The sequence below is a fragment of the Grampus griseus genome, assembly GCF_964374135.1.
Source record: "Grampus griseus genome assembly, chromosome: X".
NCBI lineage: Eukaryota > Metazoa > Chordata > Mammalia > Artiodactyla > Delphinidae > Grampus > Grampus griseus.
The window spans coordinates 7,337,651-7,364,415 of record NC_138999.1 but is presented as its reverse complement, the minus strand read 5'-3'; the positions used below and the strand labels follow the sequence as shown (position 1 = coordinate 7,364,415).

Genomic DNA, 26,765 nt, shown 5'->3' with positions numbered 1-26,765 from the left:
ATGTACAGTTACGATGTCCCTTCCTTCTACACCCACGCCCAACAGCTGATGCATAGTACAAGTTGGAACCCCACTCCTGCAAGCGCCATCAGTCCAATTCTGGGTAATACAGGAAAAACCATTTCCAGAAAGGCTGTCTTCTGAAATACCTTTTCAGGAAAATTAAATACATGGAAACAAAGCAAGGTCACGATTACAGTTTGTAAAAATAAAATAATCTTTTCCGAGTTCTTTTTTTTTTTTGGCCATGCTGCACGGCTTGCAGGATCTTAGTTCCCTGACCACGGACCGAACCCAGGGCCACAGCAGTGAGAGCGGCAAGTCCTAACCACTGGATGCTTAAGAGATGGACCGCCAGGGAACTCCCCAAGTTCATTTATAAAGAGAACCGAGATCAATTACTCAGCCATTAAAAGGAATGAAATTGGGTCATTTGTAGAGATGTGGATGGATCTAGAGTCTGTCATACAGAGTGAAGTAAGCCAAAAAGAGAAGAAGAAATATTGTATATTAACACATATATGTGGAATCTAGAAAAATGGTACAGATGAAACTATCTGTAGGGCAGAAATAGAGACGTACACGTAGAGAACAGACATGTGCACACAGTGGGAGAAGGGGAGGGTGGCACAAATTGGGAGATTAGGTTTGGCATAAATACACTACCATGTGTAAAATATAGCTAGTGGGAACCTGCTGTATAGCGCAGGGAGCTCAGCTCGGTGCTCTGTGACCACCTAGATGGGTGGGATTGGTGGGAGTGGGAGGGAGGTCCAAGAGGGAGGGGATATAGGTATCCATATAGCTGATTCACTTCACTGTACAGCAGAAACTAACACAACATTGTAAAGCAATTTTACTCCAATTAAAAGAAAAAAAAAGTAAATAAATTTTAAAAAATAATAAAGAGAACCGAGATCAATTTAAAACTGGCAAGGGTTTTTTTTTTCCCTGCGAGTCAGCTGTATTCTTTACTGATTCTTATTTTTGATAGGTAATCCCTTTTATGGCCTACATATATATGTATATATCCTCTCACAAATGTCTTTAAAGGCTTTAAAACACATGTCCCGGTGCTCAGGATAGTGAAGAAATGAAAGCAAGTCCTCAATCAAGCATTTTGGTCTCATATTTATTGTGTGATTTCTAAATTCCATCCCCCTGAACAGGCCTAATGCAGACAGAAGCCAAATACGAATCATTTTTCCCTTACTATTTTTGCCCAAACACCTTTTCTGTTACAACCCAGGCACCATTAAACCACGAATGGAAACCTGCATTTATGCCGCAGAAACTGCTTGGACCCTTACGGTTCACATGGAAATCTTAGATATGACTTCTTTTTCGAAGAAGAAAATGCACTTTTAATATTACACAGTTTTGAGGCATATTTTACATATCCAGAGTAACCCCCAGGTATCTGAATTTATACCTAAATTCTGTGACCTACAATATAAATTCCCATGTTCCTAAAATACTGCTGCTTTCTGGAATAGAAATGGAACTCCAGGCAAGCCATGGCCCTGACTGGTCGTGATGGGACGTGGTGGATCCCAATGCCATGTTCCAGGACATGGTCCCAGCTTGGAACCTCGTGCCTTCAGATGTCAATTACAGCTACAGATTTGATACCTTTATGTTTCCTCTCCTTAGTTTTCTTTTTTGCAAATATCCATTCAAATGAAAAGCAAAAGTTCAACAAAGTCTCAGCTGAGATCTGAGTCAGATAGATGGTGAAATCACTTCAGCTCACCGAACTAAATATCGATAAACCAGTGTCCATTCGGCTCAACTCTTTATCCTACACTGGAGATTCATAGAGTCTGAATCTAGAAGTGTGGCATAAGAAGGGCCTACGAATACCCCAACATCCCTCCCTGCCCTCACATCTTGTCCCCTCTGAACGAACAGATCTTCAGAGAGTGAGTTCTTTAAGTGAAAAGCAGATCGTCTCCAGGCTTCTTTCTCTTGGCCTGAATGGAGAAGGTGCGTTCATTTGTTTCTCACAGCCGTGCCCCACTCCCAAACCCAAACACACAGTCATTAGAGAAATGAAGGGAAAATCCAACGGACTGATCAAATTCAGCTGGAACCCTAATACTACACCAGCGACAACTGAGGAACAGCAGGGCCCGTCCTGGCAACAAACACTGAGACACGGAGAAACCGCACGGGCCGAATGTTTTGTTCCTATCAGGACCGCGAGTGTTTCTATGGAAAGAGCTAGTTTGTGCACTGTACAGTTCCACTTTCTGGAACAAGTGCTCTTAGGTTAAAAATAAGGAGCCAGGCTTCCCTGGTGGCGCAGTGGTTGAGAGTCCGCCTACCGATGCAGGGGACACGGGTTCGTGCCCCGGTCCGGGAGGATCCCACATGCCGCGGAGCGGTGGGCCCGTGAACCATGGCCGCTGAGCCTGCGCGTCCGGAGCCTGTGCTCCGCAACGGGAGAGGCCACGACAGTGAGAGGCCCGCGTACCGCAAAATAAATAAATAAATAAACTAAAAATAAGGAGCCACCTGAGTCATCAGGATTGCTTTAAGAACACTAGCTCCTCCAAACTGGCTTTGAAAAATTCTCAAATTTTTAACCAATCATGTGAAAATATTCCTATCATAAGGTCTGCCTTGGGAATCCAAAGCCATGTTCCTAAAGGGAAAGGAATAAGCAGTTGTTTGGGTACATTTCACATGACCTAGAGTTGAAAACACAAAACTAGTCACCATGATAGTGGCGGTCTGGTCTAGAGAATTCTCTAGAAATCACACCACTGCTTGGAATTGTAAGTTCCACTTCCATAAACTTCCTTTAAATCTGAATGTACGTGAAACCCTCATTGTCCAGAACATTTACTGCATTTTGACGATCTCCCAACTCTGAGAAACAATCTCGAATCTAGATATACAAGGAAATACATAAGTGCATCAACTTCTCTCCACTTAGAAGTGGCAAAGCCCAGGAGCTTTTGCACAGGGTAGGAAAGCTAAACTTCGCAGGATGGAATGATTTCAGAAATGGGAGCTGGGAGATTGACATCTAAGGGTGGGGCAGCAGAAGGAAAAGACAGAACACTGAACGTGGCACTAAAATAATGAAAGCCTTGGAGTGGGAGAGAAGGGAAGGATGCGTTTTTCTGCGCTAACACTGCCATTAGAAGTGATGCCTTCTCTTCCACGCACTGGTGGGTGAACGGGGGGGGCATGATGCTTTCCTGCATGTCGGACACCCTTCTCCAATGATGCTTGTCATGGAGGTGGCCACATGGAGAGTCCCTGGACAGAAACTCAAAGCCACTGTGCTCTGACTGTGGTCCTCATTACTCAGGTTTTGGAACATTAACGTTGGTTCTAGATTTAGTTCTTGGCAAAGATCTGCTTGTTGTTGCTCCCTTCCCAAGTCTACGCTGTTCTAATCATGTGTCTCATTTAGAGGCAATCTGAAAAAACACACAGAAAAGGCAACTGGAATAAAATCCCTGACCTGGTGCTGGGTAGCTATGTTCCTGACACCTGATGACCATGACCCTCCCTAACTGTCACATGTATACCAGGAGCGGGGATCGTAGGGTTGTCCTGACCACACTACAAGGGGTATTGAGTCTAGCGTCTTGCAAGATGTGGCTGGCACTTGTAGGACCACAGCTGAGTAGGTTACAAGTCAGGAACTCACTCACCTTCCAGTCAAGCCTTAACTGTAAGCAATTTCAGTGACTGGAGGCCAAATATGATTACCCCACGGGGACTGGAGCCAGGCACTGCCACCACATCAGGGGACCAGATCCAGACTGCCAAACACAGGGTGCTGTAATCAACGACTTGGCAACAACAAGAACGCTTCAAGGATGTTTTTTGTTGTTGTTGTTGTTGTTGTTGTTTGGGTTTTTTTGCGGTACACGGGCCTCTCACTGTTGTGGCCTCTCCCGTTGTGGAGCACAGGCTCTGGACACGCAGGCTCAGCGGCCATGGCTCACGGGCCTAGCCGCTCCGCGGCATGTGGGATCCTCCCGGACTGGGGCACAAACCCGTGTCCCCTGCATCGGCAGGCGGACTCTCAACCACTGCGCCACCAGGGAAGCCCCTTCAAGGATGCTTTTAAGCAGGAGAAGGTACAATGAAAGCACCGAACTGATTATCAAAAATTGAGATCCATCTTCTAAGTGGTCGACCATAAAGCGAGCCCCAGAGAACTCTCTCAGGGGACGTTCTTCCCTGACCCCTAAGAAATTTGCCATTATACAACTTTCCGCCCTGATCCCTGCTCCCCCTGGACTGAGAAAGCCCTTCCTCAACGTATGGGCAGCCGGAATTCCAGCATCCCTCAGGGCCCAGCTCCAATGCCATTTTCTCCAACACCTAAGAACAGGACACATCACAGGGGGTTCCAAGACCACAAGCCCTTTCCAATGACCGTGAAGGCCCAGGAAGCATAAGCCGAGCTTGGAATGATGATGTATGAGGTGACTGTGCCCTGCCTCCGTCAGATCCCTAAAGATATGCATGTCTAGATGCCCTTTCTCCTCTTAAGTTAAGGGGAAATATCCCATGGCTCACACCAGGACGAGGGCCTTGGGGAAGGGAGCCAGGAACACAGCAGTTGGCCCGGAGCTGACTGGGCCCCAGGACTCTGTCCACTGGCCCACTCGCAGGGGTGAAGGCCAAAGAGCAAGCGTGACCAAAGCAGACCCCGTTTACTCATTCAATAAATATTCACCAGGTACTCAGCTCCTGGAATTATAGCAATGACCTAAACAGACAAAAACCCCTGCCCCTCATGGGCTTCCCATTCTCGCAGGGAAAGACAGACGATAAAAAAGCAAACACGTAAGTACAGAACAGGTTGGGTGATTACATTTGCTGGGAGAATCAGGGTGATGGGGGTGGGGATGGGAGTGCAGCTTTATTCAGGATCATCAGAGAAGCGTCTCTGACACAGTGACCAGAAGGAGAGCAGAGGTCACGTGACCATTTGAGGCCAAGCATTCCATTGCAGGCAGAGGAAACAGCGAGGGAGGGCAGAGGGCACTGTATTAGTTTCCTCTTGTTTCTGTAACAAATTACCACAAACGTGGTGGCTTAAAACAACACACACGTGATTACCTTGCAGTTCCAGATGTCAGACGTCAAAAATGGGCAAGCAGGGCTGGGATCCTCTGGAGGCTTCGGGAAGAAGCCATTTCGCAGCTGTTTCCAAGGGCTGCCCACATTCCTTGGCTCGAGGCCCTGCCACCCTCACATCTCCTTCTCTGCTTCTCCTTCTTATAGGGACCCTTGTGATTACACTGAGCCTCTCTAGATAATCCAGGGTCATCTCCCCATCTCGAGATCTCTAGCTTGAGGCCATGTGCAAAGTTCCTTCTGCCATGGAAGGCACAGAGTCACAGGTTTGGGGATTAGGCCATCTGGGGCAGCATTATTCTGCCAACTCCAAGCACTAAATCAGGAACGCGCCTGGACGGTGTGAGGCCTGGCATGCAGGGGGGCCAACGTGGCTGGACGAGGCTAACGCCCTGAGTCCGTGGAAGACCTGCTCCTGAGCCCTTGATGTCCACACACAGTAGGGATTTCGGAGCAAGATAAGAAGCTCAAGAGTAAGGTTTCTCGAAGGCAAAAAGAAACTCTGGGCCACCCACATCTTTGCTGTGGGGACCATCCGGCGCATTGTGGGTTGTTTAGCAGCGTCCTTGGGCTCCCGCCCGGGATGTCAGCAGTACCCTCTCTCCAGTTATGAGAAACAAAAACATCCCCCTGGGGTGGGGGTGGGGGGCGCAAAACCCACCCCCACCCCTTAGTGGATGATGGGATCTAACATGTTTTGAAAGGAGCACTTGTCTGAAAAAAAATTCAGACCTGGCAATTTAACTAACCAAAAGTCACACAAAATTATGCTCAACTGCACCATGAGTGCAAAAGTGCACCATTCTCAACAGGGAAAAAGCACGTGACAAGTGACAGAACATCTATGCCCATCACTCCAGAAAAATATACAAAGAATCGTGGTATTTAACGATGAGGAGGAGATACAGAAATCAGGGCTCTCAACTGCCATTGGTGGCAGTGTAAAGTGTGTAAGTTACTTTGGAAGACGATTTACTGGTATCTATCCGAACTTTGAATGGACATGTCTTTAGACCCATACGTTTCCTTGCTATGTATCTGTCGAAGGAAACAGCCATCTCTGCAAGGCTGGGGACTATAAATAGATGTGCACCATTTGTGAAAAGGAAAAACTGGAATCATCTAGATGTCCATCCGTAGAGGATGGCTATAACCATTGTGAAAGCTATGCATCATATACTGTATTTAACTATATTCAGCTTAATTTATTTCAATGTTTAGGTAAAAACTGGAAGGTTTCATAGCAAATCATTAATGGTGAGAGGTAGGATTAGAGAGGAGGATAAGATGGGAGGTCTCCAGTGATTGCACCTTTGACAAAAACAATGTATTCATGTATTATTTATGTGTACATAGATGTACAAGCATATATGTGCATGTTTCTGAACCCTGTGTGTCTAACATATATGTACTGTGTGTGCTCACACACACACACACCCCAGATACCGCCTGGGGTATCCCCACCCCCAGGCAGAACCACTGGCACCCTCACATATTTATGTTAGCTGTGGGGGAGTTTATCTCCCAACAGGTTAAAGACTATATATATATATATATATATATATATATTTTTTTTTTTTGGTCGAGCTGCACGGCATGTGGGATGTTAGTTCCCTGACTAGGGACTGAACCCGGGCCCCTGCATTGGAAGCACGGAGTCTTAACCACTGGACCGCCAGGGAAGTCCCAAAGACCATATGTCTTTATGACATCACATAAACCACAGAATTTCTTTGCAATACCTGGAACAGGGCAGGTGCTGGGCAGAAGTATAATCTCCCAGCCTTGCAGCAGCTTCTGTGCCCACTGCTGCGGGATGTGTGTGAAGCTCCTGGCGTCACCCATACAGATCTGCCCGGCTAAGACGGCACAATCCTCCAGCACAGGGCAGGGGCCCTCGGCCTCAGCACCAGTGACGTCTGGACGACTCTCTTTTGGGGGCCGTCCTGTGCGCTGTAGTATGCTGAGCAGCATCCCTGGTCTCTACCCACTAGATGCCAGGAGCACCCACCCCAGAGCTGTGACAACTAACAACGTCTCTAGACATGGCCAGAAGTCCACCGGGCCGGGTGTGAAGTCGGGCCGTCGCACCCCTCCCCCATTCCCCGCCCCACAGTTGGGAACCATTGTGCTAGTGGGAAAAGAACAAGGCAGTGCTTGTGTCAGCCAAGCCAGGACCCCAGGACGTCTTTACAACGCATCTCTGATTTCTGAATGCGGCCAACGCAGCCCAGAACGGCGTTTCTGAGAAGCCCCTACTGCCCCACAAAGGCTGAAGCGCTGGGGACAGGGCCCTCCTCTGCGGCTGCGTCGCGTTTCCTAACACGGTTCTGGTGGCCTTGAGATACTCCTTCCACTTAGAAGATACTGATGAAGTGCAGTGTCCTCCCCTGCATAACTTTCTTAAATAATGGACTTTCAGCCCAAATGTATTATTTCGATATTTAAAAAGTTACTCACTCTGTACCGACATCATCTCTGGAAAACAAAGAAATCACTTGCTGTGGTTGGTAAATGTCACAGCAGAACAGTAACGATTATGTCAAGTGTAGCAACCGTCAATTTTCTGTAGTTTAATACAACACAGCAAATTCCGATACCCACACAGTGCAGCAGAAACATGCAGGAAGGAGCCGAGGAATATTGAGGAGAGACAAGAGCGGCTGACAAACGCCAGCCAGCGAGCTCCTGAGAAGGGATGCGTGAGGCCGGGGAAGCAGGCGCCGAGGGAAGCGGTCTGCGTGGAAGTGCAGTGCCTGCCTTGAGCGCATCAAGGACATCATGAAGAGCAAGAGCCGGGAGGACCGGGCAGAGGTGCTTTGGGCAGAGGCCGCAGCAGCTCAAGCCGGCCCTCCAGCAGGCAGTCAGATGATCTGCTTCTGTTGCTATTTTTACATTTGCTAAAAAGGTAACAAAGCGGATTTCCAGACATCCCTGAATGATACACCATACTGAGCGGCCCGCCTATTTCGCTTCCAGAACCATGCCCTCCCCCTGCCCGCCCCCTGCGTGACATTCGCTCCTCCTCCCCGCGCCCCCAGACAGCAGTTCGTATGTGACTAAAGAAAGGTTTTTGTGAAGCGTTCCATATTTTTTAAGAAGAATAAAAAAAAACAAAACTTTTTGGAAAAAATAGGCTTCACAGCTTTCCGAAGCACATATTTTGAAATAATTTGGTTTTAAGACTCTTTCCAGAAGGCACAAAAGAGAGAAAGTCCCTAAAAAAAGAACATGAAAGCTAGGGCAGGGTCAGAATACTGAACACGGTGCACACGGGGAGAAAGGTGACAGGCTAAAGACACTGTGCCTGCGAGGCCGGCAGCCCACCTGGCAGTGCTGCCCATGAACCCTGGCTGAGACCGGGAGGGAGGGAGGGAGGGAGGGAGGGAAAGACACATTTTGAAAATGCACACACAAGGTCAAGTCCCGATTTTCAGAAGGCGGGTGATGGACAACACAGGTCAACAGAAGCGACTGAGCTTCAATTCTCTCCATCAAAATGATGTAGATTAGGTACCGCTATCACCCGTTGACCTAATCCTTTCTAAACTGTCTTTTAACCCAAGATACGTGGCTTTTTCTGTTAACCTATGGAATAAGCAGCCACATATTCAAAAACCAGGTTTGCTTAAGCTGGTCTGAGGGACTGATGCTCAGTCGGAAGGCAGGGAGGGGGTTCTGAACTACCTGAGAGGATAAGGAGAGCCGGAAAAGTCTCTGTTTTTATTAAATCCCATCTTCATAACTGTTTGCAATATTGAGAGTTTCACATTTTAATGCACATGAAATTTTGTCACATGTATTCAGAAGCTACGCATAAATGAAGAACCTTAATTCTGTACTATCAGACACTGCTTTCTGCTAAGAAGTGGATAAATCACAGGCTGGAACTCCGCGAAACCACTTTCCACAGGAGAAAGGAAGTAAGCAGGAGGCAAGGTTTGAAAAAGGAGCTTCTTACCTCTTTCTGGCTTCCTCATACTGCCAGTTAAGCCTGACTCGGTCCACGAGCCTTGTTTTATCATCAAAGACGAACTTTGTGGAACAGAAGAAAGAAAGAAAATGGGGGAGACACATTAAAAACATATTTTCAAAATAGAAAATTCACTTAAACTTCCAGCAACAATGAAGAATATTTTAATTCGCCTTCCAATTTCCATTTTGCAAAGGTCTGGAAGGAAACACACCAAATTACAGCCGCCACCTCTGGTCAGTGGAGGTTGCGAGTGGGGCTGGGAACACTTTTGCTGTCCCAACACTGGTGGGTTTTTTTTTTTTAAACCAGTGGAAGTATATTCATCTATTGTGTGATTCCAAGCAACAACAACAAATTAAGTTTTAAAAGAAATAGGGAATTCCTCAAAGTTGATAGAAAAGCAAAAAAAATCATCCCGCCTAGTGTAGTCTATGCTCTCATTCCTCAATCAATACAAAACAATGGTGTTCTCCTAAAAAGTCACAAGATCCGAAGACGGACTAGCTGTGTGAGGTGTTGGCTACGGGACTCCTTCGACTGCTATGCAGCCCGTTAAAGAATCAAAGGTGAAAGGACGGAAGGAAGGCACGGAAAAGCCTGGGACTGGCCGCCTCGCCTCAGGAGTCAAGAGTTGAAACGAGGAGCTCTGATGCGATCACTAGTTGCACCTAAATATTTTCATACCAATTACACTGAAGCCAACAAATTCCCAAACAAAACAAACAAGACCTGTATGAGAGGTAACTGCAGCTCACCTTGGTTACTTCTTCCTTCATTCCTGGAAATATACGACTCTAGTTTCAATAAATCGGCTCCATCTGTAGATCTGACCTTACTCGGCCATACCTTACGGCCACTACTAAGTCTTTATTTTTTTAAATGACCTCGTGTCGACAAATATTTGGAAATATTCTACTTGTATGACTGGCAATGAATTCACTGATACGAGTTTTGAGACAGGTCAATGGGGAATTTCCTTATATCTTTATCGCCCTGAATGGCAAGAAGAAATGCCTTATACGAGACTATAAGCATTCGCCAGTGAGATGTGTCACGATTTTACACATTTCAGCAGCCTCACCCAAGGCCTGTCTCCACAGTGTCCTCAATGTAAATGCATTTAGGCTGCAGCACCGCATCTGCAGAAACTCTCTACACTGGATATGAGCTACTTGTCACCTTGTCACCTTGTTCATTAGAGACCCCTAAAGCCGGCTCATCATCAAGACAAATAAATGTCATTTCTTAAACATCTTCTCAATGCTATTTATGAACCTCTAAGCTCTGATTTTGCACTCTTCTGTGAGAATGAAATGGACATTTTAATAAAAAAAAAAAAGCCTACAGCCAAACGGATCCAACAGGTTCCTGCTTCATGGATCCTACATAGCCCTACGACATGTACCCCAACTGCTAAATTCCAACATTAGGCTTGTACTGCTTACAAATCTGTGCTTGCAAAGCCGTGGGCTCCAAAAGCATGTTTGATTACATCAATGCCCATCCCACAAAACTAACTCAAAGTGATAACTACATGAGGTAGGCAGACGTCTAAGACAGCCCCCAGTGGCCTTCACCTCCTGGGATTCATCCCATGTGAAATCCCTCCCCTTTGAGAGTGGGCTAGACCCATGACTTGATTCTAACCAAAAGAATACAACAAAGATGATGGGAAGTCATTTCTGTGATTAGATTACAAAAGACTGTGACTTCCTTCCTGCTGGAGACTCTCTTGGCTTCCACACTGTGACAAAGCAAGCTGCCGTGCTAGAGAGGTCTATATGGTAAGGAACAGAAGCCCTCAGTCCAATAACCTGTGAGAAACTGAATCCTGCCAACGATCATGTAAGCCTGAAAGTGGACCCTTCCCAGTCAAGCCTTCCCATGAGGCTGCAACCCTGGCTGACACCTTGACTGCAGTTTCCTGAGCGCCCCTGAAGCAGAGGACACAGCCCAGTTTCCTGATCCACAGTATAAATGTGAGATAATAAAAGTGTGCTGTTTTAAAATGCTAGGTTGGGGATGTTTTGTTATGCAGCAATAGCTAACTAATGCAGTTATAGCCTTTTGATATATTTTTCTATAACATGATGTAGTAGAAAACACAGAGGTTTAGGGATCAGAGACATTGATTCAAACCCAGACCTGCCTCTCCCTGGCTACATGACCTTAGGTAACCTGGCACCTTGACCCCCTCGTCTGTCAAAAGAAGATGGAAACCACTACGTAAATTGAGGTAACAGCCATGAAGCTGCCAGGGCCAGCCCCAGTAAACTCATAAACAATGATAATTTACTGCTGAAGTTATTATAGCTGTATAACCAGCCACTCCCCACCTGACATTTTTAGAAAGTCTTAGCTAAATCATTACAGAACCTTCGATCTTACCTGTTGCTCTCAAACTAGTTAAGAGTCTCTAAAAATTCTAATTCTAACCTTATGTTGAGCAGCAATGAATTATTCATGGAATTCAATAAGTATCATACTTTTTTCCTTCTCTCATGCCAAAATCTTTAGGCAAAAATGCCAGACATTTTTGACTTACAGATTCTTCTCTGTTTTAAACCAAGATACCTAGTCAAAAAATGTCCAAGTGTACTTTTGAGAACAATGAGGGGAACACAGCAAATAGGGCAGTTCAGGACATCCAAGACACAGAGGCATTATTTCCTATATTATACACCCCTGAAAGAGGCACTATTTGTCGACATTTTAAAATATCAGCTAATTATTTAAAATCCAGAGTTTTTTAGTCAATGGTTTTCCTTTCTTTTTGTTTCTTTTTATTTATTTAATTTTAGGAAGGCATTCTGCATTCCATTGATATTTCATCTTTACTTAGTAAGCCCTAAGAAGCCATCCAAACTGTTTTTCCATTTCTAACAAATAAATGTAAAACTTCACTCAATGCCATTACAACAGTAGTGTCTTTAAGTATTCACCACCCTGCTTCAAATGATGGTTGCCAATTTTGTTTTTGTGGCTAACTCCAGGCTTTACTAATTATCAAAAGGGGCATTATGAAATTCTTCCAAGTCCCAAACAAAATTAATTTCAATTCAATTCAATTTCCTGACATTCTCTTAGAAGAATAAGAAATAGCATCAAAGTATAAGCCAAGAGTGACACAGCCACAAAGCCTCTGAAAATCACTGGCCTAAGCCAGAGCTCAGCAAACTATGGCCCGAAGGCCAAATCCGGCCCACCACCTCTTTCTGTAAATAAAGTTTTATTGGAATTTTACTGGAACAAGCCCCATCCACCCATTCACATATGGCCAACGGCTGCTTCTGTACTATGACAACACAGCTGAGTAGCTATGGCAGAGACTGCATGGCCAGCAAAGCCTAAAACACTTATTATCTGGACCTTGGCAGAAAAAGTTAGCTGATCCATGCTCTAAAAAGTCATAGGTCTGCCAAGAAACATCTAGACTCAACTCTCAAAAGGATTCTGCCTTTTCTAAGAATGCGAATCACAAGGATAGAGGTAATAAGCCATTCAATTGCCTCCCAGGCCCCTGAACCTTCAAGATGGCTAGAAGTGGAAAACAGTATTCTTTCTTCAAACTTAATGGCACAAAAGCCAAAACATTTTTGAAGGGAAAGTGGAAAATTTAAAGAAATGGGTGACGGCCACACGAAAGCAGTCCTTTTCTCTCTGAGCACACTCAGTTCCTCCCCCTGCCCAGTGAGCGTACCTCGCCGATGACCTCAGTCTGAGACCCAGCATCGCAGAACTGGTGAGGTAAAGACTCGCCCAGCGCGCCCGCACTGGGAGGGAACTCTTGCAGAGGGTCGGTAAGAGAACAGCTATTCCTGAAGCCATCAGTCAGCTTGGCCAGGCTCTGAAACAGAATGAAACAAGAGACTTGAGCAGCGATGGCGATGCTTCTCTTCCCTTTCACAGCGGTCATTTCTTTCCTGTTCCAGGTCGGCAGCTTCATTACTGGAGAGCAGGCCGGCCCCAACTCCATTCTCACGAGATTCAAAAGAAATGTCGATCAGCACATGCACCTTTCATGAAACTCGTAGTAATTTAAATCAGACGGCAACTGAGTCCTCCTGGCAGCATGTGAATAATATAGAGAACTGTGGTACCACTTCCACAGTTTTTTAAACCTTTGTGTTTCCTAAAGAAAAAATAAGCATTCCCTCCAAAAAAGCCAAATTCAAAATAGAGAGTAGAAAGGCAGTTGCCAGGGGCTGGAGGGCTGGGGAAAATGGGGAGATGCTGGTCAAAGGGTACCAAGTCCCAGCTGTAAGGGGAATAAGTCCCTGGATCTCATGAACCTCATGTCCATAGCATGGTGAGTATAGTTAGCAATACTGTAGCGCATGTTTGCAAGTTGCTAAGAGAGTAGATCTTAAAAGTCCTCACCATGTGAAAAGAAAGGTAACCGTGTGACGTGATGGATGCGTTAACTAATTGTGTTAGTTATGTGTTAACTTATTGTGGTAATCATTGTGGTAATCATTTCACAATAGATGTGTATATCAAACCATCATGTACACCTTAAATTTATACAATTTTATTTGTCAAGTGTACCTCAACAGAGCAAAGAGGAGGGGGGAAAGTATTTCCATCCAAAATAGTCTATCAATAAATAAGTCCAACAGAGACGAATGCCGCCTTGAGGTCTTCAGTACCACACAGAAGGTGAAAACAGCTCCCAGACAATATTTACATATTCTTATAACCTGGCTTTTCAGTCACAATGCTACAGGGTCAAAAGTCATCTTATATGGATGTCAGTTTACCAAAAATTAGAGTAAGCATAAATTCTGGTACAGGGAACCCTTTTGGGTGAAAGTTAAAGAGAAATCAGATTTTCTAAGATTTTTTAAAGACCTGTGAAAAGCAACTATACCCCCATAAAAAGAAATCTAAAAAAATAAGAGAAAAACATGAAAAACAATTTTTTAAATAAAAGACTTGTGAATGCATTCACATTCAGCAGATATTCCTGCAGACACTAGACGCCCACGCGCAGTGTACCCCAGGTAGCTGCCTCGGGATCTAGACAAAGGCGTCTTGGAATGGGCCAAGATTGCTACAGTCATATAACAAAGATGAAACAACTTATTTGATTTTACTAGATGAAGACATTGCCTGTGCGTCTCCCTGGAGCATCTCAGAGAAGATGCTGGGGTCTGAAACTTCTTCCAGAAATTCTATCTCCAGCCTCCGTGGTGGGGAACCCACTCGAGGCAACTGGGTGGCTTGGCCAGCTCTGCACTCTCAGAAAGAACGGGGCAAGGACACCAGCTCCACGTCCCGGGCGAGGCCTCCGTGTCCCTGGGGTGAAGTACCACCTGCTTCACCCCAGGGTTTGGGCTTGGATCACATGGGTGATGTCCGCAGAGCACCTCGCCCAGTGCGGCACACAGAGGCCTCGGCAGACGGCCGCTGTTCTCCTTGCTACCAGGCCTCGGAGAAAATCTAACAACTGACCATTTACCTCTCATGACCTGGAAATACAGGGCATCTGAAAATACAGATTTCTGGGTCCCAACCCCAGACAGTCTAATCCAGGAGACCTGGGGTAGGGTCTGGTAATCTGCAATTGAACGAGCAGCCTAGGGACACTCCAGCCTCACGCCCTTGACGTTAGGAAGCACTGCCGGGCAAGGCAGTCATGTGCACACCTGTTGCACTCGGCCTACGAGTCTGAGCTTTGCTCCCATGTCCTTCTGTGTCTTACATGCTACAGAATCGAGACAAATGCCTCCCAGCACCAGGTGCTCACTCGGTGTGCTGAGCCGAAAAGAAAAGCCACAACAGAGAGCATCAGATGCATTCCGGCACCGAGCAGGAGCCCGGCATGGGCATCTGAAAAAACTCAGCTGTTTCTAAAAATAACAGAAACTGCAGGAGTTCAAGGGGCAAAAAAATAACGCAATATAAAGCTACAATGAAAAAAAGTCTGTCCTCACGGTGGAATACTATGCAGCCATATCCAGGAAGGAGGGAACTCTGAGTCCAGAGACGGGAAAAGGTACAGGGCATAACGGTTAGGTGCGGAAGCTACCGCGGGGCAGCAGGCACAGGCCCGGCTTTCTGCGAGGGCAGCTGGCCACGTGTTCACACTTTCAAGTGTCTGGAAGGGTGTACAAGAAGCTAATGAAAGCAGTTACAGGAGGTGAGAGAATGGGGTGACAGCAACTCTTACAACAGACGTTGAATTATTTTGATTATTTAACAATACAAATGTATCACCCATTGTTGTGGCCTTAATTGTGTCCCCCAACAAGATATGTTGAAGTCCTAACCCCCAGAACCTGGAATGTGTGCTTATTTGGAAGGAAGGCCTGCAGATGGAATCAAGTTAACATGAGGTCATGCTGGATTAGAGCAGGTTCTAATCCAATGATCACTGTCCTTATAAGAAGAAAAAATTCATACACAGAGACACGGGAAACCACGTGATGACAAAGGCAGAGACTGGAGTGATACGTCTACAAGCCGAGGAACACCAAGGACTGCCAGCAGCCCCCAGGAGCTGGAAGAGGCAAGGAAGGAGCTTCCCCTAGAGCCTTCAGACAGAGCGTGGCCCTGCCGCACCTTGATATCAGACTTCTGTCCTCCAGACTCGGAGAGAATAAACTTGTGTTGTTCTAAGCCACCTGGTTTGTGGTTCTTTGTCATGGCAGCCCTAGGAAACTAATATGCATATTTTTAAATATTTATAAATATGTACATACACATATACAGAAGATATCATATATACATATATATCATACATACATGTATGTCTTTAAAATATGTGTGATTATATAATAAGTATATAATATATATATAGTAAATATATATATATATATTTTTTTTAATTATTAAATAAAGTTAAGAGATAAGCAGGTGGGCAGACAGACGGACGTGGGCTCTGAAGAGCACCCGGGCCTCTTACTTGCATCAGATCCCGCCTCTCCTTCTCGCCTGTACAAATGGCTTTCTTGATGGTCCTGAGCTCGCTCATTATAGCCTGAGCCTCATCCAGTTTGTAATTGGTGTGAGCACTTGACATCTTACGATCAATCCTGGTTCGAAAAGAAACATGAGTCATTCTATGAGAGATTACAACATTCTATTAAACAGTAACAACCCAAAACTTAAAAGCTTCAGAGAAAGGTGGGAAACAGTTAAAAACAATGTTTTGACAAAGAAAAACAAAGATCCCATAAGACCTTCCTTGTTCGTGGTGAACACCAGATGAGACTGCTGGTGGACGGCTCCCTTTGCTCCAAGAGCATCCTCTGCAGGTGAGGACGTTCCAGGCAGGGTTCCCGTGTTCTCTACTAATGCTCAGGCAACGAGTTCACTGGCTTAAAAATTTCCTGAAATTTTAAATTTCCCTCTCTGAGAGCAGGATCATGTCTTATTCGTTTATCCCCAGCATCTGGCTTAGTGGTCAAAAATGTCTATTAAATAAACATACAAATGAAATCTGTGTACAAGAAGAATATATGGGAAACAGCAAAAAGTAGTGAACTTTCAACAGGGACACCCTGTACAAAAGTTGGAAACTCTTATGGCTCCTCTATCTTCCTTTTATTCTGGTTCTAATTTATCACTCTCTCAATCTACTACTCCCCTTCTACTCAAACATCCATTCATCCTTCCTTCATGCTTCGCATTCAAGCTAACTTCCATCCATCCTTCCTTCCAGCCAGCCCACCCCGGGGCGCACAAGGCCTGGTTCTGGGTGGTGGAAGCAGAGCGCTGGCCGAGACTAGGCTTGGCTCCCGCCTACAAAGAGCAGGCAGCCTCCTGTAGCTCGTCCTTGGTCACATCTTCCACACCTAAGTCTTAAGCCTTGGAAGCCCGCGGGGCTGAAGAAGAGACTTTGGTCCAGAAACAGAATGAACTCCTTCTCTGGAAAGTCACCAGATCCACCATGACACAGATTCTAGCTCTAAACTGCTTCCCCCATGTTACCCGAAAATCCAGATGCTTAACGGCCAGCCCAAACGCCCTTGTGTTCCACTCACAAGAGCATCCTGGCATGCTGGTGAGTACAGGTGACACTCGAGCTCTACAGTGGGACCCTGGGCGAGACACTTCACCTCTTTAAACCTCAGTTTCCTCATGCCTCAGATGAGGACACTAAAACTGTCCCTCCCACTTAATGAGAAATGTAAGGAAAGGGCTTACTTAGCAGAGACCTGGCATATAATGTCTGCACTGATTATTATTACCAGGATAATGCTCAGTCTACTTACTCATGGGAGAAAAAGTAAAAAATGCACCAACTCCGGTACTTTATTATCATTAACAAATTCCTGGCCACAAATGTCACAACTCACAGCAAAACTCAGCACCAGAGCTGATCTGAGCTATCAGCACCACTGGAATGAGAGAACAAGCAGGAAATCATTCCCTCCCTTTGGAATAGGGCTTCAGGGCTCAACAGCACCGCTATGATTGCCATCTGCAACAAACAATATTTATGAAACCTGGTCCCGAGTCCTCTTCCTTGGAGAGCGGATACAGATGCACTGGGGGACCCCACACATTGAATGGTGACACCCCTACATCCCAGCATGACCTGGCCATGTGTTTTTCCATTTCAGCTGTTCTATGGAGAACCAGGAGTCTCTAATGCAAGGCAGGAACAAAGGCCATCCATCTCCCAGCACTGCATCTGTCTAGGAAGTGGCCCAACTTTTCTTGCAGAGAGAATCTAGACTCATTTATGTAATAATATCTCCTTATATCCATCTTCTGATAAAAGGCTTTCCAATACATCTCATTTAATGTCACAAACCACAACCCACATAGGCTGACGAAGTCTGTAGAAAAGGGTTACATCATTTCCATACAAAAAACCCAAGGCCAAAAAAGTGTGATTTCTCTGTAACAGTTAATGACCAATGCCTTTGCTAACCAGGCCTACTGGCTCCTCCAGAATGAGAAATACAGCAAATGGATCGTCACCTGACACTGACACCCACATAGAGAAATGAAACTCTACTGCACTGAACTAAATGTTTTCAATTCCTTAATCATCAGTGCTAATCAAATGGTCAGAGAGTATAGACACACAACCACTGCTAAGGCCGCGACGTAAGATGCTAACCACATCAGCTCCAGCTTCGTACTTAGGTGTTGTGAATTCCTTACAGCTTTTAGCAGCTACAGAGCCTAAGTGCAGCCATCAGTAAAGCCAGGCGCTGCGCCAGCTGCCTGTCAAGGCACCAGCATCTACAATGGGAATGGCCGCTACCTGGAGGAAAACAGGCCCCGATTCCCATCAGGGAGAGGGATCCGCAACCCTGTAATGCCTCGCATCGGCAGACACTGCAAAGCGCGTCGGAGAACGAAAGTTCAACTTTAAGGCCACGGACCCGGGCCCTGACCTCAGCTCCACCCAGGTGGCTCTGAGACCTCGAAAAGGAATGAAGATTGACCAAGAGCAGCTGTTTTCACTCTGTCCCGAGGGTGTCCTGGAGTGGTGAGCTGGAGTAAAGGGAGAACCCACACAGGGCTCGGAGACCCTCACCCCTGCTTCGGCAAGGCCGTCCCTTTGCTCCGTCTCAGACAGTCTGCTTCCACAGAAGGTGTCATTTGAGGGGAAGGAAAGGGGAAAAGATTCCACTGTTAAAAGGTGTGAAAGCTATTAGAGAAGATGATCTCAAAGTTCTAGGAATCTCTGAAACACTATTGTTTAAAAATAGTTACGTATTATTGTAGAATATATAATTATGTAAAAAGTTATTATTATATAAGTATAACCTTATATAGCCATATTTGATACAGTACATATTATTTGACTAAATCATATAATTATATCAATAGCATATTAAAATAGTTCAGTGTATCAAGCACCTACTACTAGGTGACAGAGTCTTGTTGCATGCTTTATGTCTGTCATCTCATTTAATCCCCTCAACAGTTTTATGAGATGAGCACAATCTTCTCAGACTTTATAATGGAAAAATTGAGGCTCAGAGAGATTAAGTAGCCCAAGAGGACAAGCTGAGACCTGGCAGAGCCAAGGTTCAAACCTACACCTCCCAGGTGTCAAGCCCGAACTGGATCACCAGGTGCAGCGATGGCCCTTGCTACCCCTGGGTGCCCTCCTGCTCACAGGTGGCCAAGATAGGGCCCACCTGCTTTATCATCTAGCAAAAACTTCAAAGGACAGGCACCCTCTTCCATCGCATCTGCAAAATTCACTTATTTGGGAGTTTTCTCCCTTTTTCCAAATTCCCTCTAAAACTTTGGTCAAATTCGGAGGATATACTCAATGATTTGGTACTTTCTAAAATATCAATATATTCCATTTCGTGAAGAAAATCATAACATCTGTGACTGCCAAAGAGCTTTTTCCTTTTTTAATTTTAATTAAGAGCTCAAAACAGTGCTTATACATCTCAAATAAGATTACGGAAAGTTGACAAGGGCTCAACAAAAGACGGCATTAGTAAGAATACAAGTTATCACGCAGTGCGACGTGATGTGCATGCTTCTGTCCCCCCAGCACCCACGCGCTGGAATCCTAATGCCCAGGGTGACAGGATCAGGAGGCGGGGCCCTTGGGAGGTGATCAGGTCATGAGGGAGAAGCCCTCATGAATGGGATCAGTGCCCTTATGAAAGAGGCCCCAGGGAGCTCCCCTGCCCCTTCCGCCATGTGAGGACACGGCGAGAAGATGGCCATTCGTGAAGTGGGAAGCTGGCTCTCACCAGACACAGAACCTGACTGTGCTGGCGCCCTGATCTTGGACTTCCAGTCTCCAGAACTACGAGAAATGAATTTCTGTCGTTTATAAGCCGGCCGGTCTATGGCACTTTGTTACGCAGCCTGAATGGACTAAGACCCGGTGTAAAAAAAAAAAACCCAGGACACAGACCACACAGCCTTTACTTTTCACCCCTCAACATTCTGCAGCAGCTTTGGGAAGGTTAAGTGACTTGCTCAAGGTCACACAGCCAATAAGAGGCACAGTGAGCTTCACACTGAGGCCCCTCACACCACACTCATCCTCTTCTGTTGCTGGGCTAGCAATACATTCAGGGTCAAGGCCTCCAAACTCACATTGTGTCAAATCTGAGGGCCACCCACATAGCCAGTCAGATGTTGTCCCAAAGTAAACTGGTGCTCTTTACTGGCTGCCTTTGAAAGAAACGGTTAGAGAGAAAAGAAGGCACAGCTTCAAATGCTGACCACACACCGCTAAGAAAGCATCCTCAAGATGATTCTCATCAACCTCCCCCTCCCACTGCCCTCAAGTGTCCATATTTGTTGTTCAACTTAAGATGTCAAGAGAAGGGCTTCCCTGGTGGTGCAGTGGTTAAGAATCCGCCTGCCAATGCAGGGGACACGGGTTCAAGCCCTGGTCCAGGAAGATCCCACATGCCGCCGAGCAACTAAGCCCGTGCGCCACAACTACTGAGCCTGCGCTCTAGAGCCCGCGAGCCACAACTACTGAGCCCGCACACCTACAGGCCGTGCTCCGCAACAAGAGAAGCCACTGCAATGAGAAGCCCACACACTGCAACCAAAAGTAGCCCCTGCTCGCCGCAACTAGAGAAAGACTGCACGCAGCAACGAAGACCCAACGCAGCCAAAAATAAATATAAATTAATTAATTAAAAAAAAAAGATGTCAAGAGAACTGGTCTGACAAAAGTAAAACCAAATGGACTCTTAAACCCACATCATGAAGAAAAGGGCTGCCAGGTCTCGAAAGATATTCCACGTTAATACCACACATTACAAGCCCCAAGAATGAGAAGTGTTGTTACAACTCTACCTTTTACATCACCAGCCCTGGCAGGGGGCCTTGAACGACCCTCACAAAGCTTCCGGCAGCTTTCTATCAGCAGCCAGTCCTGCGTGGAACGCCAGACCTGTCTCACGACGGGAACAACGCTCTTTTTGTTTCCGCCCCCATTTCTGTATGTTTTACTGTTATCTGAGGAGCGCTGGCCTTTTAGCATGGGCTGTAGCTTCTGTGCTACGGTAATGGGATACTGCTGGTCTAAGCCTGCGCTACCTGTGAACAATCCCGTTCTCTTCTGAAACCACTAAATCCCCTCGGACAGAAAATGCTAATTCCGAGGTCTAATGCTGCCTCGTGTGGTATCGAATGGTCCGCAGAGTGCAGTCACTCTCTCTTATTGCAGGAGACACACGGGCTTAACTTCATCACAGCATCCCAAAGCGGAAGAATGTCATCAAGCAATTAAAAGGCTCAAAGCAAAGAGGCTGACCCAGGGGCTAAGAACACACCTCACGGAAAGTGGGTACTGGCGCGTTTAACGAGCACCCCTTTCTGTGATCTGAACAGCAGTGATAGAAATAGGATTTCTTAAAACACAATATAACACAGTAAGAAGCAGAGAAGGAAACGCAAGAGGGCAGTTAATAAGAAGGCACCTGGGCCAATGCAGAGACCTCCCCGATGCTCGCAGCCCAGGCCCTGGCCCAGGGGGTCCCGGTGTCCCAAGAGCAGTGCCGCACGGCCCCCGGGCTGGTCCCCTCACCCCACCAAGCCCTGCCCTGCACCCGGAGCTGGCTGCATCCCGAGGACCGAGTATGGAACCAGGCCAAGTCCGCATCCTCGCACAGCGTGACACTAGGCGAGGACACAGATGACAAGAAAGAAACCACCGGGTCAGGCAGCAACTGGTGGTTCAAGGAAAACGAAGCCAGGTGTGGGGATAGAGGGTGGGAAGAGGGCTGCTTTTTAGATACAGTGGTGAGCAGGGACCTTGGCGAGATGTCATTTGTCCAGAGAACTATGGAAGGGAGGGGACAGGCACGAGAGACTTGGGGAGAGGGTTCCAGGCACAAGGAGCTGCGAGTTGCACTGCGGGCTGACGCAGGTGAGTGAGGGGGAGACTGGGGGAACGAGGTGAGGATGGGGGCCAACTCATCTGCAGTCTAGATCATATTCTAAGTGAGAGAGCCACCAGGGGCCACGCAGCAGAGACACTTTACAAGAACCCCATGGCTGGTGTGAGGACGAGCAGCCACCACGTCAGCACTTGGGGACGTTACAGGTGGCACGGCGGGAAAAAGCTCCGGTGGCACAGAAGCATGGGAAACTCAGGGAGAAGTGATGTTAAACGAGCTTCCCGGTTGCAGGACACCTCACAGTCGAACAGGAGGAACATTCCAGACGCCCAGGAGGTCTAGCGTCACTAAAGAGGGAGCTCTCCCCCACCCATTGGCACATCCAGCACGTTCTTGGGCATCACCCATTTGGGAAGCTGTGGACATCCTCATTCTAGCTCCTCCCCCCTTGCCCCCGGGTGCTAGCCATGAGTTACATGAAGACAATTTTTCAAAACAAGCTTCAGAAACTTTGGGGCAGCGATACCCAGTAGCTCTCTCACTGGAAAAGTTTGATTTTTCTGAAGACTTTCATGACTTGTAAACGTTGCTCCTGTTTTCTGAAGACGTTTATAAAGGGCTTCAAGAGAAATGCAAATTACGACGACACTGAGACACTATCTCTCACCGATAAGGGCAATTCTTTGGGACAAGCAAAGTAGCTTCTTCAACAAATAAGATGTCAGCAGGAAGAAAGGAAGGAAAAAAGAAAAAAGGAGAGGAGGGTAGAGATTAAGAGACACACTAATCAAACGTACGGTGTGGACCTTGTCAGAACCCGGACCCAAACAAACCAGGGAGATGGGAACACTTGCTGGAGAAAGGACAACATTAAGAGATTGCTACTAAGTGGCACAGGTATTATAGTTATGTTTTCAAAAGGAGTCCGTTACTTTAGGAGAGACATTTATGGATGAAATATGACTCTGGGATTTGCTTCAATAATGCGGTAAGAGCTTGGGCGATGAGGCTGTGTGACAGACAAAACAAGACTGGCCATTGTTTGGTTAGTTGTTGAAGCAGGGTGAGGGGTACAGAAAGGTTCCCTTATACCATTCTCTCTACTTTTGTGTATATTTGACATTTTCCATCATTAAAAGTTTATATACATTATACACACACACACACATTCTATCATTAACCCAGAGAATGTGTTCACGGCCAGCTCCCATCTACAAAAATTAACATACATAGACTTAAAAAAAAATACAAAAGGTTCTTTTTTCCTCACTTGGACCCAAGCATAATGATGGATTTCCTTGCTAGCCAGGAAAGTTCACCAAGATAAACAAGTCGAGTTTAAAATGTCATAAGTAGCCAAACTCTCGGTGAGGTGCTCTGGAAAAAAATACAAGGGCTATTCTGGGAAGCAAGAACAGCAGAAAATTTTCTGGAGGAAAATCTAGGGTCTCTGCCTTAAATTGATGTTGGAAATAATATCTGAGAAGCCCATTTACATGTAACAGCTCACGTATTATCTGTGCTCAGACTTAGGATTTCACAGTAGGGGTGGGGTAATCACATTATCGATGCTTACCAGAGGTTTTCCAAATTTCTCAATAAATAATACCTGTCTGCATGATTTGATCCAAACACAAGAGCCAATCTGCAATACCAGATAAATAAAGAGGCTGTTTTCATCTCACACATGGCCTGTGTAACTCAGAGGAAGGTATCAGTCTACTTTTCACTGGCAAAGCGTTTTAAGCACGGCACAAGCACCCTTGTTTCCTCTCCTTCCCGTGAGCTCGTGTCACAGCATAGAGTGACCGACCATTTGCAGTGACAACACAGCAACCAACTAGAAGCTGCCTCGAGAGGCAGCTCCATCTGGAAAGCTGGGCTGGGTCCCCCAGGACCAAGGCCAGGTCCAGAACTTTCCCTCAGGCCACCCCTCAGCCTCCACTGGGGAGGGTGGGTATCCAGCAGTGAGGACCGTCCCCTTGGCAGGGGGCATGTTTCCCATCGCTAAGGATTCTTGCTAAGGAAAGCAGAAAGAAGATCAAACAGCACTGGCCCTTCTCTCTGCAAGTGCACAACTCATACTCCGCTCCGGCTGCAGGTGTAAAGTTATAACTCTTCCCAGGCCAGCTTCTGCTTCCCGTCCAATAAACCCGGAGCAACTGAGGCCGTCTTTTCCTAGTCTTAAAATTACCTTGACTACAAGAGATGAATTTACTTCCTAGCAATGCTAAGGGGAAGGGGTTTTCTCTGTCACCTGAGCCCTGACATCTTTTATTTCTGAGAGTGTTCAGTCTTAAGCTGACGTTGCAATATAACCATTGTCTTCACATAAAGAAATGGAGGTGGCCAGAGTGATGGAGGCCAAGCAGAGGAAAAGGCACTGGGCCCAGCAATCCTGCTACAGAAGCCAGGGCCAGTGGGGAAAGGTGCCGGCCGGGGCTCCCCTCTGAGGCTCGGGGATCCCATGTGACCTCAGTGTTCCTGAACCACCCTGAAACCCGATCACCTGCACCAGAGCTTCAGCGAGTGAGAGCTAAATTAACTGCATGAGGCCCAGCATGAAAAGTCACTATTATCTAGAGACGCTGGGAAGTCTTGATTCGCCCTGGTGAAGAGAGAAAGCTACAGTGTGGCCAAATGACAGAAGGAAATCAACCTCCAATTCAACTGGACAGTCCAAACAACTTGTGAAGACCTGCCAAATTAAATGATTTGCTTCTGCTTTTTTCTGATCCAGCCCTTTAGCAGAAGTGACACAGGAAGGCACGGCCACGGTGCACAGAGAAGCACCCAGCAGGCAAGGCAGCATCTGGAGGCAGGCAGGGCTGCATGGCATAAAATCACAGAACAGGTATTGCTGCGCCGGGAAGCACCACGGCAGATGGACAAAAAGAGTAACAAAACCAGTAGCCGATATTGAAAATGCAGCCTGATTTGTTTAAGCAAAACTTTTTTAAAAAGCTGTACTGCTTGGGCGGCTGGGTCAACTGACCCGAGGGGGCGGTCGAGCCGATTTAGGCCACTCTCTGCCGCCTTGGAATCGCCGCCACCATGGCCAGTCGGTCGCAGGGCACCCAGCAGCTGCTCCAGGCCGAGAAGCGGGCCGCCAAGGAGGTGGCCGAGGACCACAAGAAAAGAACCGGAGGCTGAAGCAGGCCAAAGCAGCAGCCCAGGCTGGAAGTGAACAGTACCGCCTGCAGAGGGAAAAGGAGTTCAAGGCCAAGGAGGCCGCGGCTCTGGGATCCCATGGCAGTTGCAGCACTGAAGTGGAGGACCCCCAGGAGAAGATGACCATCCTCCAGACCTACTTCCGGCAGAAGAGGGATGAACTCCTGGATAACCTCTTGGCCTTTGACTGCGATATCCAGCCAGAAATCCACAAAAACTACCACAAAAACAGATACAGGAAGAAAAAAACCACCTGTTGTTGCATGGATTGGCATTTTCGATCCCTTCATGGAATATGAAGCTTTAGCAAGGCTTGAGTCATAGTCTTGCGAAAAGTCATTAAATTATTTCTGTATGTTATATAGTAGGTCCCTTCACTTTCTGCAGAACAGCAAATCTAGCTTCTTTGTACAAACTTAGGGCTTATCCAAAGATTTTTATCTTTTTAAAATTTATTTATTTATTTTTGGCTGTGTTCAGTCTTCGTTGCTGTGTGCAGGCTTTCTCTAGTTGTCGTGAGCGGGGACTACTCTTCATTGCGGTGCGCAGGCTTCTCATTGCGGTGGCTTCTCTTGCTGCGGAGCACAGGCTCTAGGCACGCAGGCTTCAGTAGTTGCGGCGCACGGGCTTCAGTAGTTGTGGCTCACGGGCTCTAGAGCGCAGGCTCAGTAGCTGTGGCACGCGGGTTTAGTTGCTCCGCGGCATGTGGGATCTTCCCAGACCAGGGTTCGAACTTGTGTCCCCTGCACTGGCAGGTGGATTCTTAACCAGTGTGCCATCAGGGAAGTCCCAAGATTTTATCTTTTTACCTCATATTTCTTGGAATTTAATGGGTATACACTGTCTTTTTTCCTACGCCTTTTCGCTCAAGCAGCATATATATCAATACTGACTTTTTCTTTCTTAGATGTAGTTAAAAAAAAAATTTCTTAAGAAAGAAAGAGATGAATTTTTTTTCCCTAAATCTTTCTTGAAGGTCAGGGGCTTTATCTATGAAAAAGTAGTAAATAGTTATTTGTAACCTATGTGATGCAGCAGCCAGCCTTAAAATAGTCCTTTCCGGCTAAGAGTTAGAATAATGGATACTAGTATCATTGTTTGGGCTGCTTTTAGTTTCCCTTAATCAAAATTACTAGATGACAGTCCTACCATATAGCACAGGGAACTATATTCAATATCCTGTGATAAACCATAATGGAAAAGAATATGAAAAAGAATGTACATATGTGTATAACTGAGTCACTTTGCTGCACAGCAGTCATTAACACAACACTGTAAATCAATTTCAATAAAAAATAAATTTAAAAAATTACTAGATGATGGAATTCAAGAACTTGCTACATGTTACTACTTGGTGTACTGAAAATCATTTAAAAGTAAAGACTTTTTGGCATGCAAAAAAAAAAAAAAAGAAATAAAAAGCTGTACTGACTAGGGATAATTAAAGGAACTCCCATTGTAGATCCAAATCACCAGAGAATGTGCACGCGCGCGCACACACACACACACACTGCTACAGGTAGTGGTAGAGAAAGCAAAAAGCTGACTGTAAGGTTAAAAGCCTGCAGCTCATGCTAAGCACGTGGACAGCTTACCAAACCCTGCCACATGGGGGACCTGCAGGGGGCATGGCAGTGTCTCAGGGCCAGAAAAGCCAAGCCCCTCCAGGCAAGACCCAGCTCACCTTTCGATTGTGTCTCCCTTGG

The 26,765-nt window shown here is 46.3% G+C and overlaps 2 protein-coding genes and 1 pseudogene across 4 annotated transcripts in view; 1 reads left to right on the top strand and 2 right to left on the bottom strand.

Annotated features, from left to right (window-relative positions):
- The window catches only part of CLCN4 (chloride voltage-gated channel 4), a 456,505-nt gene that overhangs the window by 119,466 nt on the left and 310,274 nt on the right, over nucleotides 1-26,765 (bottom strand). The gene's annotated exons all lie outside the window — the stretch shown is intronic.
- The window catches only part of WWC3 (WWC family member 3), a gene marked incomplete at its 5' end in the record, with an annotated part of 121,962 nt that overhangs the window by 34,993 nt on the left and 60,204 nt on the right, over nucleotides 1-26,765 (bottom strand). For both annotated transcript variants that reach the window (XR_014298533.1, XM_082681820.1), the window contains 3 exons: nucleotides 9,074-9,147; nucleotides 12,789-12,935; nucleotides 15,996-16,125. Coding sequence is in view for 1 of the 2 variants with exons in the window: in XM_082681820.1 (XP_082537946.1) it covers nucleotides 9,074-9,147; nucleotides 12,789-12,935; nucleotides 15,996-16,125 (351 nt within the window). The remainder of the gene's footprint in view (nucleotides 1-9,073; nucleotides 9,148-12,788; nucleotides 12,936-15,995; nucleotides 16,126-26,765) is intronic.
- LOC309839165 (V-type proton ATPase subunit G 1-like) lies at nucleotides 24,943-25,358 on the top strand (annotated as a pseudogene). Its single transcript has one exon. The product of its transcript is annotated as a V-type proton ATPase subunit G 1-like (transcript).